The 16872-nt window shown below is 43.9% G+C and overlaps 1 protein-coding gene across 1 annotated transcript in view; it reads right to left on the bottom strand.

Moving 5' to 3' along the window:
• LOC144506480 (prostaglandin F2 receptor negative regulator-like) overlaps window positions 1–16206 on the bottom strand; it is a 68997-nt gene extending 52791 nt beyond the window's left edge. The window contains exon 1 of the mRNA XM_078232659.1: window positions 15919–16206. Coding sequence (XP_078088785.1) covers window positions 15919–15958 — 40 coding nt within the window. The 5' untranslated portion in view covers window positions 15959–16206. The remainder of the gene's footprint in view (window positions 1–15918) is intronic.
• Window positions 16207–16872: the final 666 nt, after the last annotated feature.

Below are 16872 nucleotides of genomic sequence, written 5' to 3'. Positions count from 1 at the left end.
CTTTTTCCAAGCTCAGAACAGTGCCCTACATCATGAGATGGAAAGTGGAAGAGTTGGAATGGCTGCAAAGGCTTGGAATCATTGAACCTGTTTAGTTTTCTCATTGGGCAGCTTCAATCATTCCTGTCCTTAAAAGTGATGGTACGGTGAGCATATGTTATGACGACAAGCTCACCATTAACCAGGTTTCCAAGTTAGCTGAGTATCCATTATCTAGTTTGGAAGATTCATTTTCAACTCTTGCAGGAGGCAAGATGTTTTAAAAACTGGACATGAGCCAGGTATTTCAACATTTCTTGCTAATGGAAGATTCAAAGCAGTTTTTGACCATCAGCATGCGTAAAAGATTGTTCAAGTTCAATCATTTAGTTTTTGGTGTACCCTCCAGTCCAGTGGTCTTTCAATGGATGACGGACAACCTGTTGCAAGGCATTCCTCAGGTTGCATTCTACTTGGATGACAACTTAATTACAGGCAAGACTGAGGAGGAGCATCTCAGCAATCTGGACCAAGTTTTAAAATGGTTTTCGAAGGTGGCACTGCATCTGAAGAGGCACAAAGTGTGGACTAGAATCACTGCATAAGGCTCATCTCCTGCGGAAAAGGAAAATCTGAGCCATTCCGGAGCCCGGGAATGTGTCAGAGCTCGGGTAATTTTTGAGCTTGGTAAACTATTATGGAAAGATTTTGTCAGACGCATCTCCAGTGTTGACTGCACTGTACCTTCTTCTGCACAAAGAAACCAAATAGAAGTGGGAGCCCACACAGAAGAACGCTTTCAAAGATGTGAAAGCGCTGCTGCAATCAGCTAATCTGCAAGTCCGTTTTGATCCAGACAGGGAACTTATCCTGTCACGTGATGCCTCGTCCTACATTGTGGGGGTGGGATCGGCACTCTCGTATTTAGTGAAGGATGGATTTGAAAAACTTATCCATTTTGCATTTAGGACGCTGAAAAGAGATATTCACAATTGGACAAAAAGGGTCTCGCTATCATTTTTGCAATGAAAAGATTCCATCAGTACGCCTATGGTCATTCGTTTAGTATATGAACTGACCACAAGCCGTTGATGAGTCTTTTCAGTAAGTCAAAATGTATTCCTTCCATGGCCTCAGCAAGAATAGCTTACATTGTTAGCTTATCAGTACAATATCATCTACAGAGCAGTTTAAAGTTTATTTATTAGTCACAAGTAGGCTTACATTAACGCTGCAATGAAGTCACTGTGAAAATCTCCTAGTTTCCACACTCCGGCACCTGTTCGGGTACACTGAGGGAGAATTTAGCATGACCAGTGCACCTAACCAGCACGTCTTTCGGAGAGTGGGAGGAAACCGGAGCACCCAGAGGAAACTCATGCAGATACAAGAAGAACATGCAGACTCCGCAGACAGTGGCCCAAACTGGGAATCGAACCCTGGTCTCTAGCGCTGTGAGGCAGCAGTGCTAACCATTGTGCCACCGTAACGTAAATATAGATGAATTGTCTCCCTTTAATAGATTTGCCATCCAAGGTATTGTATGCTCCTGAGACAATTTTCTTACTGGAGAATATGCAAGTCTCTCGAGTAAGTGTAAAGAAGATCGAGCAGCGGATGGACAAAGACCCTATCCTGTCACAAGTTAAAAGATTTCTGATGCAAGGATGGCCAACTACCATGGAAGATGATGAGTTGAAACCCATTGTGAAGCTTAGAGGTGAGTAAAAAGTGTGCAGGATGGATGCATACTGTGTGGGGGTCAAGAGTGGTCAATCCTGGTCGCTTCTAAGGCACGGATGAAATTCAAGAGACTCATCCAGGTGCGTTTACAAGTGAATTGTTTCAAGAATTCATGCAAAAGAATGGTATACGTCATGTGCATACTGTGCAATTTCATCCAGCTTCAAATGGTTTGGCGGAGAAAGCTGTTCAAACTCTGAAGGAGCAATTGAAGAGAATGGCAGGTGATACTCAAGTAATAAAGCACTCGATTTTTATTCCAGTATCGTATCATGCCACAACTGGGCTATCCCCAGTGGAATTGTTGTTTTGGGTAGAAGGTTGAAGTCTCATCTGGATCTGCTTCATCCAGATCCTCAGAGTGAAAGTGAGCGGGAGAGAAGAAAGCAGAAGGAGGGACACGACTAACGCACCAAAGAGAAGCAATTCAAACCAGATGATCAGGTCTACATCAAGGCCTTCGGTTGCAACCCGAGATGGTTACCGGGAATAATTTTAACCAAAGTGGTCCAGTAGCTTGGATTGCGAGACTGCAAAACAGAAAGAGTTGTTCACAGATACCAAGACCATACTCATTTAGGTTATGACTCAAAGTCAGGAAAAGTTTCAGAGTCAGCAACCCTTACAGATAACATGGCCAAAGGTAGTGCTGCTGTGGGTGTTCACCCGGAAATGGTTCCGGTGTTACCAGGTTTGCCAGTTGGGGAAGTGAAAGAGGAACGTTCATGTACAGATTCTCTAACTACCTCTTCACCTACGATTCCAAATCAAGATTCACCAGTGGTGGTGCACAGGTCGCAACACAACTACAAAGCTCTGACAGACTTTCATATACTTAAGACATTTGTTACATTTCAGTCCTGATTTAGGGGGGCAGAAGTGTTACACAGTGTCATTTTGAGTAGAGTGTTCTTAACCCTTTCTCCTATGAAATGGCTTTACTGGTGTCTGTTGACGGTTCGGAGCACGTGTGGGCTTTTTCAATCTGAAAGAGGGTAAACTTAAACAAGACCTGTTTTACTAGTGCTCCTGTTTTCCTAGTTATTACTGTTCTGCTGAGTTATTGTTAAACTTCATTATTTGTTTACTACTTTGAAACAATGCATTCAACTACCTTATTTATGCTCTCAATTCACCACAATCTTCAACACCTCGGGGAAAGTAGCACTATTATCAGCACTACACAGAAGTTGAAGTACTATCAGGAGCTCACATACTTGTTAAAATTGCTGGATTAACATTTTCTGAGCTCAGGGATGTATCATCATCAACCACTGTTGACTCACTAGACATAGGAAATCTAACTCTCCTGATATTAAATGCAAACAGTGTACTTTTGCTAAGAATTGAACTATCCCAGTGCTGGCAGAGAGAACATATTGTTCCCCCACATTAAATGTCTGACGGAGCTTGGTCAATAATGACAAATCATTTACACAATGACATTCAGCATCCTGAATATGGCAGGAAATGGCTAGATTTGAAAACTATCAGGGGCTAAAATCCTGGGTGTGCTGCTCACTCGATAAGTCACTCGTGAAGGTTTCAATTCAGTTTTGTACCAATTCCCTTAGCATTATTACCTGGCATTCTCGATCCAGGACACAATACCAACATATGCAGGGACTAGAAGGAAGTTTGTTGCCTGAAGACCTCAAAACGTGGACTGCAGCTCTGCCAACTCACCATTAACATCCTGGGGCTTACCATAGAACAGAAACTGAACTGAACTAGTCATTTAAGCACTGTGGCTCCAAGAGCAGCTCAGAGGCTGGGAATTCTGTGCTAACTAACTCACCTCTTGACTCCCTATTCACCATCCACAAAGACAAGTCAGGAATATGATTGAATATTCTCCACTTGTCTGGATGAGCATGGCTCCAACAATACTCAATGGTGGTTAGCACTGCTGCCTCACTGTGCCAGGGATCCAGGTTCAATTCTGGCCTTGGGTGACTGTATGGAGTTTGCACATTCTCTCCGCAGTACCCCACCTGGCTCATACCGAGGTCACGGCAATTTTCAATGGTGTCACAGTGAGAAAAGGTTTTGGAAGCACTGATCTACAAGATGCACTGCAGCAACTCCAAGGCTCCTTCAATAGCATCTCCAAATCACCTACCACATTCACAGAATGTGCACATTGCTGACAAAGCCAGCATTTATTGCTCAACACTTCTTCATATAATACCATAGAATATTTAATGTCCACTTGAGGGGCATTTGACATCTCCATTTAATATCTCAACTGAAAAATAGCCCCTCCAACAGCATAACGCTCCTTAAGTGTTTGTGACTTAGCAGTAGATAAGGTCAAGGCTTGCTGGGAAGTGGGTACAAATGGCTATTTCCACTGTAACCATGAAGTTCAATCATTCAATGAAGGAGGAGATTTATTCGCGCTATTTTCATCCATATAGCACATAGTGGAATCTATTCCATTCCTTGTTTTGATGGAGGCTGAACACTTGTAATGGAAACAGTCACATGATGGTGGTGGCAGAAGGTAGTGAAGTAGCTCCTTAGAGCTTTGTGCTTGTTATCTCAATCCTGGGCTTAGTGCATTAGCTAACATGGGTTCATGATACTGTGAGTAAGGACATGGGCCTCACCTCAAATGATTTCACTGTAGTTTGTTCTGCCAGCGCTTACAACCGAGTCAGAATAATGAATAAGAGTCCAGACATTTATTGGGATCCAGTATTTCCAATTAACCATTCAACAAAGTGCTTATATAGGAACATGTTTCCCATTTCAAACAGAAATGTGCAGACGCTGCACCAATTTCAATCAAGGTGACCATAACTAATATGCATTCCTAATCAAAGTTTTTAATCTATCTGGTCCAACAGGAGTTAGGCAAAGAAATTTAATATTCAAAAATGAGACTCAGTCAGTGTTCCCAGTGAGTTCACAGATGGTTTTGTTTCATAACAAAGAATATAGATTTCAAAAGAGAAGTAATTGTGGCCAAGTATAAATTACGGTATTAATTTAAACATTGGGAGGAGTCCATTTTGCCAGCTCTTCACTCTAATTCTATTTCCATGTCCTTTGTCCATGTATTACATTCTGTTTTTCAAATACTTACCCAATTCCCTTTTCAAATGACATTACAATCTCTGCGTCAAAAGCAGATAAAACATTACAGAATCTCATAACCTTTACTTCCCCCAACTTTACTCATCTATGGTATAGCCATAATCCTGAACATAAGCCCCTCCCCCCCCCATAAACAGTCTTTCAACTAGCAGAAACACTACTTTTACCAATTATTGCTCAAAATCTTCCATAATTCTGAAAACTGCTACATCCACCGGTAAAGCCTCCTGCTCCCATTAAAAAAAAATCAATATTCAAGGTTTTCATAACCTCTTGTTTTAGTGCAATATTTCTATGATTTTGTAGTTGCATGATCCCAAAATGCCAAAAAGGGTGCCCAGAATTGCACGAAATATTCCATGTGGTCTAACCAATGTTCTACATAGATTCAAAGTAATCCTTGCTTTTGAATTCAATACCCGTGAACAAAACAGAATTTCTTTGGCTTTTCAGGACCTTTTCCAACTATGTTCAAACTTCAAAGGCCTGTGCACCAGCACTGCTAGACATTCCTGATCTGACCATTTCAGATATAATCCCTTGTATTAGCCCATCTTTGTCTGAACAGTCAAAGCTTTGTAAAGAGATGAATTAAAAAAGTAAACTCATCCTGTGCTTTGAGTCAATCCTGTCTTGGTATGGTGTACTTGTTCATGACATGGAACCAACATTAACACAGTCATGGGCTCAGAGTCTGGAGATTGTGGGCGCTGTCACATACCATGCAGGGTGAATAAATAACATATTAACTGTACAAAGGTTGTACGCTTCAGCAGAAGGTTGCACAACAAGGACAGCCAACTAGACATACCCCACAACATTTGGGAGAGAAAGTCACATTCCTCCCCTCCCAGGTTACTAGGAGAGACAAGCCAGCAAGGGAGACTGGGAGGTCATGGGCACTAAGCAATGGGTGAGGATAGAAAAGGGAATCAACTTTGGAACTGGATTGGCCCAATAGGCACACACCTGTTTAGGAGTAGCAACATGGACAAAAATGGACAACACCATGGAAAGTGACCACGGGCAACACCACGGAGAGTGACCAAGCACAATTCCTTACAGAGCTCTAAACAGTGAGGAGATGGATTAGCAGATTTGACAGCACGTAACAAAAAATAAGAATATTAGGAGACGGTAATTACCCTGATACAGACGGAGAAAAACATGTTGCTAAGGGTAGGGATGGAGAAGAATTCTTGATAGGGGTCCATTGCACTCTCTTGCGCAATGTACTTGCAGTCCACTGGTTCTCGGAAATGAAGTAGAACAAGTGAAGACTGTTACAGTCAGAGGGCATCTAGCTATCAGTGACCATAACATCATTTGGTTTAAAGTAATTATGGAAAGAAACCAGAACATAGCACTGGTAAAAGGAGGTAAATTTCAGTGATTTAGGTAGAAATATAGCACACAGTTTTGGAAGAGGTGATTATAGGATAAAGCATTCATGGAGCAATGGAGGACACAGAGGGAAGGGATCTTCAGGTAGAAATTAGGTAACATTTGAAGGTGAAAAATAGATCATCCAAAGATAATGTGTTCTAGATTAAAGCAAAGAGGCTTATGATAAATCTTGGGCAAGGTTCAACAACTTATTTTTATTGTGCTTTTAACAGAACAACATTTACTAAGTTGTTTCACAGGAGCATTATAAAGTAAAATTAGACACACATTGCTATACAGAAGATAACCATGGGTTGGTCAAAGAGGTCTTTTTTAGCTAGGGCTTTAAAGGAAGGAGCACTTAAAGGGGAGCACTTCAGCAGTCACGGGCATTCAGCCTTGGATCTTCAGGTAAGCGTTCTCCAAGGCGGCCTTCACAACACACGACAGCGCAGAGTCGCTGAGCAGAAACTGATAGCCAAGTTCCGCACACATGAGGACGGCCTAAACCGGGATGTTGGATTTATGTCACACTATCAGTAACCCCCACAGCTTGCCTCCTGGGCTTGCAGAATCTCACTAGCTGTTCTGTCTGGAGACAATACACATCTCTTTAACCTGTGTTTAATGCTCCCTTCACCACATTGTCTGTACCTTTAAGACCTGGCTGGCTTTAGGGATTCGCATTCTAATCAGTATTCTGTAACTTGATTTCTGTGTCTGTGCACTGTTTGAGAGCACATTTCCACTCCATCTGACGAAGGGGCAGCGCTCCGAAAGCTTATGGTATTTGCTACCAAATAAACCTGTTGGACTTTAACCTGGTGTTGTGAGACTTCTTACTTTAAAGGAAGGAACAGGAGAGGTTTAGGGAGGGAATTCCTAACTGAATGGCAGAATTGACAACCTGAATGGCCTACTCCTACATGCCCACTACCCCAAGACCCAGATAATCACTGAGAGAGACCATCTACTGATTCACAGAGGGGCTTTACTTAAAAAGAAAAATGAAAAAAAGACTTTGAACCGAATGCGTTGGATCAAATGGTGGAACAATTTTGTCGATGGGAGAATGGAGAATGGACAATGGAAAAAAAAAATCAGCATAAAAGGCCCAGAAGGAAAAGCCAAACCAAAGCCAAAAACAAGACCAGGAATAGCATTGCCAAGGTACACAGAGGCTATGGGAATTTAACAGTAACTTCATTGCAGTGTTAATGTAAGCCTTACTTGTGACTAATAAATAAACTTTAACTTTACTTTAAGACAGCAAGAGAGCAAACATCAAATGGTAAAATGGCGTAGGACAGTTTTCTTGTGGGCTTTTGAACTCCATCGGCAAATAGTGGGTCAGAAACACACACTGTGGGAAGCAGGAATTAAGTGGTATTTTCCTCAGGGCAGCCATTTAATGGCCAGAAGGTAGTAGGCTCGCCATCCTGGCAGACTGCAGTGGAAATGAGGGGGAGAGGGTGCTCCAAAATGAAAGCACTTTCTTTCCAACTTAGACAGGCCACTGAGGGTAGGGGATTGGGAGGGATGGGGACCTCGACAGGGCAGCTACCACGTAGCTGGTACAGAAGAAGGCAGGCAGGGAGGGCCTGTAGGGCCTGCCTGGAGTGTTAACTGCATCCCCCAGCTTGCCACAGATAGGCAGCCTCTAGGCGCCCAAACCAACCTCCAGTCCACTGTAGGAACCTGATGGTCGACTAGAAAATCCTCATTGGACTCCTCAGTCTCGTGGCTCTTAACAAACTTTGTCCGTCATTGTCAGTAGAGTGAGAACTGGCACACCAGTAAGTGAAGCTACTTTTAACTCCCACCAATTTTGGATCCCAGGTCCCAGGGTCCTCAAAAATCAGCCTTTAGTCTGTGCACTTAGGAGGAAGGACTGGTAGAATTAATGAATGTAGAACAATTGTTATCACGTTGGATTTTATTTTATTCAGCAGTTATTTATAGTTCTATTTGGTATTTGACATTGGATATGCTTTAATAAACAGACCCATTTCACAGAAACAGCACATGAGATGGATTGATGTTGGGGATGGTTTCTGTTCTTCCATGTCAGGTGAAGTAGACAAACAAATTAAGAAGTTGCACTGAAATATTTTAGCTAGTGGCTTTGGCCAATGCTGCTGTCAGAATATATATTACTAACTAATAAAGAACTTGTTCTTCTAAACACCTAATCACAAGGCCAAGATACCACAAAACGTTTCAAATCTAATTAAATTCTTTGAAGCACGATCATTGTTTACACAACCAAGTCCCCATCAACAGAAAATGGGACAAACAAGTTAATCTGTCCTTTGTTCAAGAACATTTGTAAAGATACTGAGAGAATTTTCAACTCTTCCTGGATTGTGCCATTGAATACCTCACATCTACATGAACAAACAGGGCCTCAGTTTAACATTTAATCCATAGAACAACAACTCAAACCATTGCATCAAAGTATCAGCTGAGCTGATGTGCTCAATTCCTGGAACAGAACTTGAAACCACAACCCCTTGAGTCAGACAAAAGTGCTACTAAAGGGCCCAAAATAATCCCCAGGGAAGTCAGAGATCACATTGTGTCCCTTTACAATCCATTCTAATTTCTGTAAGTGACATTGTAAAGTTTCAAATGCCAGTAGATGATGGGCGGGATTTTCCAGTCTTGCCTGCCAGCCTTGGTGAAAGTCAATGGTCCTGCCATGGTGAAAATCCCAGCCTACATGCCTTGCTTAGATCAACAATCAAAATGCCCATTTTCTGCAACTACACAGTTTTGCTGTGCAGCACATGTTTTACTTTATCTAATGCACATTTTACCAGATTGAAGAATCAAGTCTATTCTTGCAATTGATAATCATTACATGAACGTGATCAGAGTGTGAGAGCATTCTACAATGTGGAGTTCCAGTGAGGGATTCAGGTTAATATCACAAACGGGAAAAGACTTGGCATGGTGTTTGCATGTTTTAGAATTTTGATCAGGTGCCTTAATCTGATGTTTATGCCATTTATATACTTTTATAAGCTGTACAGTCCTACATGTGACACTATCAACTACTAGCCTGCAACTGACTTATACTTTGTCACGGCTGTGCATGTACATGTCAATAACGCTTTTTAAATGTCAAATCAGAATTGCCAAGTTGAGGGTAGAAGCAGCCTTCTCTTTATCATTATTCTTCAAACTTAGACCATCTGTAACCTTTCCAGTTATTGTGTGCTTCATTCCAGATTCATCAAAACAGACCACCAACTAACATTAATATTGGACAGTAATAATGTCCACTCACTCACTCTACAGAAACTCAACAATTCAACATATGGTTGTCAAATAGGCCTAATAAAAAACATTTTTCTTTAAAAACAACTTCCTTTTATATAGAACATTTAACATAATCAAACATCCCCAGGTCTTTCACAGGAGCGCTTTCAAACAAAATGTGATACTGGGGTTCATTATGTGATATTAGGGCAGATGACAAAAAGCCTGTAGGTTGCAAGTGTCTCAAATCTTTTTACCATTTCTCTTTTTAAGGATCAAGGGCCAAGGTACCAGAAGGCATACTCAGCAATGCTGGAGTGATGAAAATGGGAATATGCAACAGGCCAGAACTGGAAGAGCACAGAGATAGTAGAGGGTTGTACACAAGGGCATAAGAAATAGGCCATTTGGCCTGGAGTCCGCTCTGTGATTCAACACAATCAAGACTGATCTTCCATTTCCAATTCCTTCTCACACCATCCCCAAATCCCTCGATATCCAAAATAATTATTCGTCTCTGTCTGAATTTGAGCAACAACTGAGCATGCACAGACCTCTGGGGTAGATTTCAAAGGTTCATCATCCTCTGAATGAAGAAATTTCTCACCACAATCTTAAATGACCAATTCTTATTCTGAGACACCAACCTCGAGATGGGGGTTGGGGGGGGGGGGGGGGGGGCATGCGCACAATATGGTGGTGTAGGTCAGATTTGATGAGGATTTGAGGGACCCAGACCAATGTTCTGGGGACAGAGATTCAAATCCCCACCACAGCAGATGGTGTAATTTAATTTCAATTCTAATTCATCATAAAATCTGGAATTGAAAGTAGTAGGGACCACGAAACCCATCTGGTTCAAGGAAAGGAATCTGCCATCCTTACCTGGTCTGGCCGAGATGTGATTCCAGACCCACAGCAATATGGTTGACTCAACTGACCTCAAAAGGCAATCTGGGATGGTCAACAAATGCTGGCATTGTCAGTGATGCCACATCTCATGAAAGAATTTTTTTTTTAATTAAAAATTTTTTAGACTCCCCATCCAGAGAAATATCCTCCCAGCACAAACCCATGAAACCCTTAAGAATTTTAAGATTCAACAAGATTACCTCTCCTTATTTCTAGGGAATTTGGTGCCAATTTACTTAATCTCTCTTCACTGAGACAATTCCATTATTCTAGATGTACGAGATATATTGTATAAGTAAGTAAAACAGTAAACTGCATGAAAAAGGAAAATATAGAAAGTAACCAGTTGGATTCTGCAATTGGGGCTGGGACTTCACTGTTCTTCTCCAAGAATGAACCAAGATGAACCATTTGACCTCCCTCATTCATTGTCTTTATGAGAAACAGAGCAGAAAGAAGCCCAGTACTGTATTGGCTATGTTTCTGCCACACTCTCCTTTAAAAATCAGTAGTTTTTCTGATTTCACAATTGGAGGGTTAATTTCTCTTGAATGCAATTCTGAGCTACTAGATTGAAGTCTGGTATGTTAGGAATCCAGATAGAAAGCAAAACCATCTATTTTTTTTAAAAAAAGGAAAAATGGGTTCATTCAATTTGTTCATCATCTGAAAGGTGTCCAATTTTTGGCACAGGTCATCGAAACACAGAAATGCAACAAGGAGTGATGGAGGAACTATTCCATCGCTTTCTTGAACCCAGCTACATCACTGAGGTAATGTGTCATTCAGAAACTGGGTATTTCCTAACAAACAGGGACAGCAGAAGAAAGAGCAAGAAAAACTCTTGAGTGCACACCTTAGCAACTGGCTCAGGGACAACGACAGAGCTATAAGGATAATTCTGGATGGGGATTTTTCTTAAACATAAAAGGAAAAAACATTTTAAAAATTATTACTGATCAATTCTCTTTGTTTGTTTATACGCTAAAACTTACGGAGAAGCAGTTAAGGGAACAGGTAGTTTGTCTAACATTCTCCTGCCAGCATCCTAAGTGAAAGCTTTGCTAAGCTTCCAAAAAGAACAGGAGAACCTCTTACAGCTCACTGACAATTGATTTATTTTTAAACTTTTACTTTCCTACTCTTCAACGTTCCAACAGATTTTATTCATTATTTTGCCACTGACACTAGTCCGCAAGTTCCACGCTCAATGGAACCAACGCAGCATGACAGAGTAAATCAAAAACAGAAAGTAGAAGCCCACTAAAGTACATCCTTATGAGAGAAGGGTAGCTGCATGTAGCCAATAAAATATTAACTGTAACAAATGATACTGTGACATAGTCAAACTGGTGGACCATTATTTCTTCACACTCTCTGCACTACTTGTCCATTGCCAAATTAATTGTTCATGTAAAAACTCCAAATGCCAGCTCACTCCTGGCATAACCACAGTAATATCTTCCAATTCCAAATCAACTTCAGGCTTTCACAACATTCCAGTTTTTCTTCGACAAATACCATCAATTTCTTGGTCAAATTCCCCTGACCGCCTTCATTGTTTTTCCATTATTGGACTGCGAATCCAATATCCAGTCCTAGACAAGTTGCAATGTCCTTCATTTAAACAGTGGGGGGAAACAAATTCATTGCATTTGCTCCCTGGTCACAGCCCCTAAACCTTCAGCACCATTTCTCCAGCCACCTCATCAGGCTGTACCAGATTGCATAGCGACATCACTGTCCTATTTGAATCAGCGCTGTACTTATAAACCTTAATCTTCTCCATCACAAGGACTATCTAAGTCCACCCGTGAAACATCACCCATCTTCACCACTGCTTCAATGGATCTGCTACCAGAATCCTCATCCATGCCTCTGTCACCTCCAGAGTTGGCTCTCGCAACGTTCTCCTAGGCATCCTCCCGTCTTTCACCCTTCATAATCTTCAGTGCATCTAAACCTCTGCTGTCCATATACGACTGAACTAAATCCCACTTGTCCAACACCCCTTCATTCAATTATATTGGCTCCCAGTCTTTCAACACCACAAAATTAAACATTTTCACCTGCTTAAATCCCTTCACTGACTCGTTCTCCCTCATTGTCACCGCACCCAACCCTACAATCCTCCGAGAACTCTGCATTCCTCCAACTGTGGCATCCTGTATATGCTCCGCTCTCTTCACCCTACCATTGACAGCTGTGTCTTTAGCCCCAAGCTCTCAAATTCCCTCCACCACACTCGCCTCCAAACCCACCTGACTGTTCAGTCACCCTCTCCAAACTTTTATTTTTGCTTAACGTCAATCTTGGTTTACTTGGGCCTCTGTGAAGGGCCTTGGATGTCTCTTTGCAAAGTTAAACTATAAAAATATAAGTTGTTACTGTTGTATAGGGTTACAAATTAACAATGAGTACACGGACAAAGTAATGGGGTGTGACTGATACAAGTGAAATCATACTTCAATAAAGAGGGGAGAAAACTAGCAAAAAAAGCCAGACAAGTACAATTGGTAACACAATACCGCCCGTGATCACCAGGCAAGTTGCTTACAGTAAAAGGTGTGGCTGCAAACGTTTGGAAAACTTTTTAGGCCATCACCATGACAACAATGTAGTCTAAAAATGTGGTCAAAAAAATAATTGGCAAAAGTTTTTCCATTTTGGTCAATTTATTTTCTACTATAACAATTGAGTGGATAATAACTTGTCAGTTACCAGACTTCATGTTTATTATGAGTCAGTTTAGCTGATTGCAAGTATTAAAAATGCCAAAGTGAAACAGAATGATCTCAGAGTTTACAAAAGATTAATCACCAAGACTGCGTTTAGTCTTCTTCTAAATACAGGGCTCAAAGTCCAGGATGACATTACCCTGTAAAAGGGAATCTTTTAAACGCACAGTACTTACAAAAACAGAAACAAGACTACAATAGCCAATGTGGAGTGACAATTAGCACTTTCTCTCCGCCCCCCCCCCCCCCCCAAAGGAACATGACTTATTACAGTCAGACCAGACCCAAGCATCAGACTGCTGACACTGAACTTTATATATTTATCAATGATGTATTTCTGAAATACAGTTTATAATGACAGAGCCCTGACAGCAATCTGCACAGGTAAAGAACACTTGTGAGCAAGTCAGAGAAGAGGAAAGAGGAATAAAATGTAAAAGTTTTAAAGTTTGTTTATTTATTCGTCACAAGTAGGCTTACATTAACACTGCCATGAAGTTATTGTGAAAATCCCCCAGTCGCCACACTCCAGCGCCTATTCGGCGAGGGAAGAAGTAATGTTGTCATTTATCTCAAGAGGCTTGGAATACAAAAGCAGGGATGTACTTCTGAGGCTTTATAAAGCACTGGTTAGGCCCCATTTGGAGTACTGTGAGCAATTTTGGGCCCCACACCTCAGGAAGGACATACTGGCACTGGAGCGGGTCCAGCGGAGATTCACACGGATGATCCCAGGAATGGTAGGCCTGACATACGATGAACGTCTGAGGATCGTGGGATTATATTCATTGGAGTTTAGGAGGTTGAGGGGAGATCTAATAGAAACTTACAAGATAATGAACGGCTTAGATGGACGTAGGGAAGTTGTTTCCATTAGCAGGGGAGACTAGGACGCGGGGGCACAGCCTTAGAATAAAAGGGAGTCACTTTAGAACAGAGATGAGGAGAAATTTCTTCAGCCAGAGAGTGGTAGGTCTGTGGAATTCATTGCCACAGAAGGCTGTGGAGGCCGAGACGTTGAGCGTCTTCAAGACAGAAATTGATAAATTCTTGATTTCTCGAGGAATTAAGGGCTATGGGGAGAGAGCGGGTAAATGGAGTTGAAATCAACCATGATTGAATGGTGGAGTGGACTCGATGGGCCGAATGGCCTTACTTCCGCTCCTATGTCTTATGGTCTAATTTAGCATGGCCAATGCACCTAACCAGCCTGTCTTTGGGAGGAAACCGGAGCACACAGAGGAAACCCATGCAGAGACGGGGAGAACATGCAGACTCCGCACAGACAAGTGACCCAAGCCGGGAATCGAACCGGGGTCTCTGACGCTGTGAGGCAGCACTGCTAGAGGTGAAGGTCAAGAGAGGCCATTATGCCCTGGGATCTTCCCTGCCTTCCCGCCTTAATGAGATTCAGAACTAAATACATTTGAGCAGTCCCATTGTATCTTAGAGCCAACCAATACTCAAGCAAAGCGTGTGAATGCGCTGGGAATCTGCACAGTTTCTACACAGTAATTAAGTGCCATATTCAATCGCTGCCAGGCTCGTTTTCTATGTAAATGTTGGCATGGAAGGTTTCAAAAACTCTGAACATTTAATGTGAGAAACACAGAGGGCAGAAGAGGGCGATTAACGACATGGCGCTTTGTGGACTGACACCCTGCTTCGGGTTAAATTAATCACACATTAGCTCTAACCAACACTGCTGAATTTAAATGCCCCCTCCCCTGCCCCCAGCTTAAAAAAGATAAATTATAAAATCATCTCCAAAGCAAGGTTATTGGGCCTGGAGACTCAAACCCACAGTATCAGTTCCAAGAAATGCGAGTCTGAAAAACTCACAGGATATTAATTCCCGTCCTCGAAGATCACTCCGAGTCTCAGCAAACACTCACCCTGACTGATTGGAAATTTACTGTGAAATAAAGTCCAATTCTTCCACTTTTTCAAAGTCAAGTGGGACTAAAGCAGCATTTAAACAGGACAAACTGCTGCTGAGAGTTTCAGCGGGGTTTGTATTCAGTGAAATGTTCCCAGTCTGTCCCAGTTAGCACTGGCCTGGGGATCAGAAGCAGCTTCCCTTCCCTTCCTGCTCGCTGCCCCGCTACCGAGGCCAGTCTCCCCGGGAGGGTGAGGGCAGAGTCTCCCCGGGTTAGTCCCTCTGTCCCCGGGAGGGTGAGGGCAGAGCCTCCCCCCCTCCCAGTCCCGGGAAGGGGGCACCGTCCCCCCGGCCAGTCCCGCGGGAGGGGGCACCGTTCCCCCCGGCCAGTCCCGGGGAGGGGGCACCGTCCCCCCGGCCAGTCCCGGGGAGGGGGGCACCGTCCCCCCCGGCCAGTCCCGGGGAGGGGGCACCGTCCCCCCGGCCAGTCCCGGGGAGGGGGGCACCGTCCCCCCCGGCCAGTCCCGGGGAGGGGGCACCGTCCCCCGGGCCAGGCCCGGGGAGGGGGGCAACGTCCCCCCCCCCCCGGCCAGTCCCGGGTAAGGGGGCACCGTCCCCCGGGCCAGTCCCGGGTAAGGGGGCACCGTCCCCCGGGCCAGTCCCGGGTAAGGGGGCACCGTCCCCCGGGCCAGTCCCGGGTAAGGGGGCACCGTCCCCCGGGCCAGTCCCGGGGAGGGGGGTACCGTCCCCCCGGCCAGTCCCGGGGGAGGGGGGTACCGTCCCCCGGGCCAGTCCCGGGGAGGGGGCACCGTCCCCCCGGCCAGTCCCGGGGAAGGGGCAGAGTCTCCTGGGTCAGCCGAGCCTCGGTGCATTTCCATGAGGGATCCTCCATAGATCCAGCGCCTCGCAACTTACCGCAAGTCAGCAGCAGTAACAGCAGCAGCGAGCGCTCCATCCTCTCCAAGGATCTGCCTTCCTGGCAAACACTCCTCAAACTGGGAACAAGTACCTCCTTCCCCCTCCTCTCTCTCTCTGTACTGGAGCCTTTCCAGCAGCTCACTCTCTGTCTCCAGGTGCCACTTTCTGCAGCATGAGCACACTCAAACTCCAAACTTTCGAATCAAACCAAAACTTTGCCAACTCGGGGGGCACAAAGCTGGCTTCAGCAGTCAGACACTTTGCAACTTTCTGTTCCCTTGCTACAAAAAGCAGGCGGAAACACCCAGGAAGACTTTCCCCTCTCCCAGGTAATTGGCTCTGTTAAAGGGGAGGGCGCAGCTCAGCAGGCGGAGACATCTGACGACAAAAAAAAATCAAGTGATCGCAATCCTGCCTCATGGGGGTTTTTATTTTCCTTTCTGCAGTTGTGAGGCAGCTTCTTTCTTAATCAAGATGCACCTATTTGGAAAGCATTGGCACCCTGGCACTATGCACATTCCGTGTTGTCACAAACGTTGCTGTGGGCTAGTATCACTACCTCTGGGTACCATTCCCCGCTTTCAGCAAATAGTGTTTAAAAACATCTGAATCAAAATCGTCAACTGGCATGAATTCATGCAGCATAAAACCAATTCATAGGAATAAAAAAACACTTGGGACGGCACGGTGGCACAGTGGTTAGCACTGCTGCCTCACAGCACCAGGGATCCGGGTTTGGTTCCCGGCCTGGGTCACTGTCTTTGTGGAATTTGCACGTTCTCCCCGTGTCTGCCTGGGTTTCCTCTGGGTGCTCCGGTTTCCTCCCACAGTCTAAACAATGTGCTGGTTAGGTGCATTGGCCATGCTAAATTCTCCCTCAGTGTACCCAAACAGGCGCTGGAGTGTGGCAACTAGGGGATTTTCACAGTAACTTCATTGCAGTGTTAACGT

This window comes from Mustelus asterias, chromosome 17 (assembly GCF_964213995.1).
Source record: "Mustelus asterias chromosome 17, sMusAst1.hap1.1, whole genome shotgun sequence".
Taxonomy (NCBI): domain Eukaryota; kingdom Metazoa; phylum Chordata; class Chondrichthyes; order Carcharhiniformes; family Triakidae; genus Mustelus; species Mustelus asterias.
This window is presented reverse-complemented; position numbering and strand designations above follow the sequence as displayed.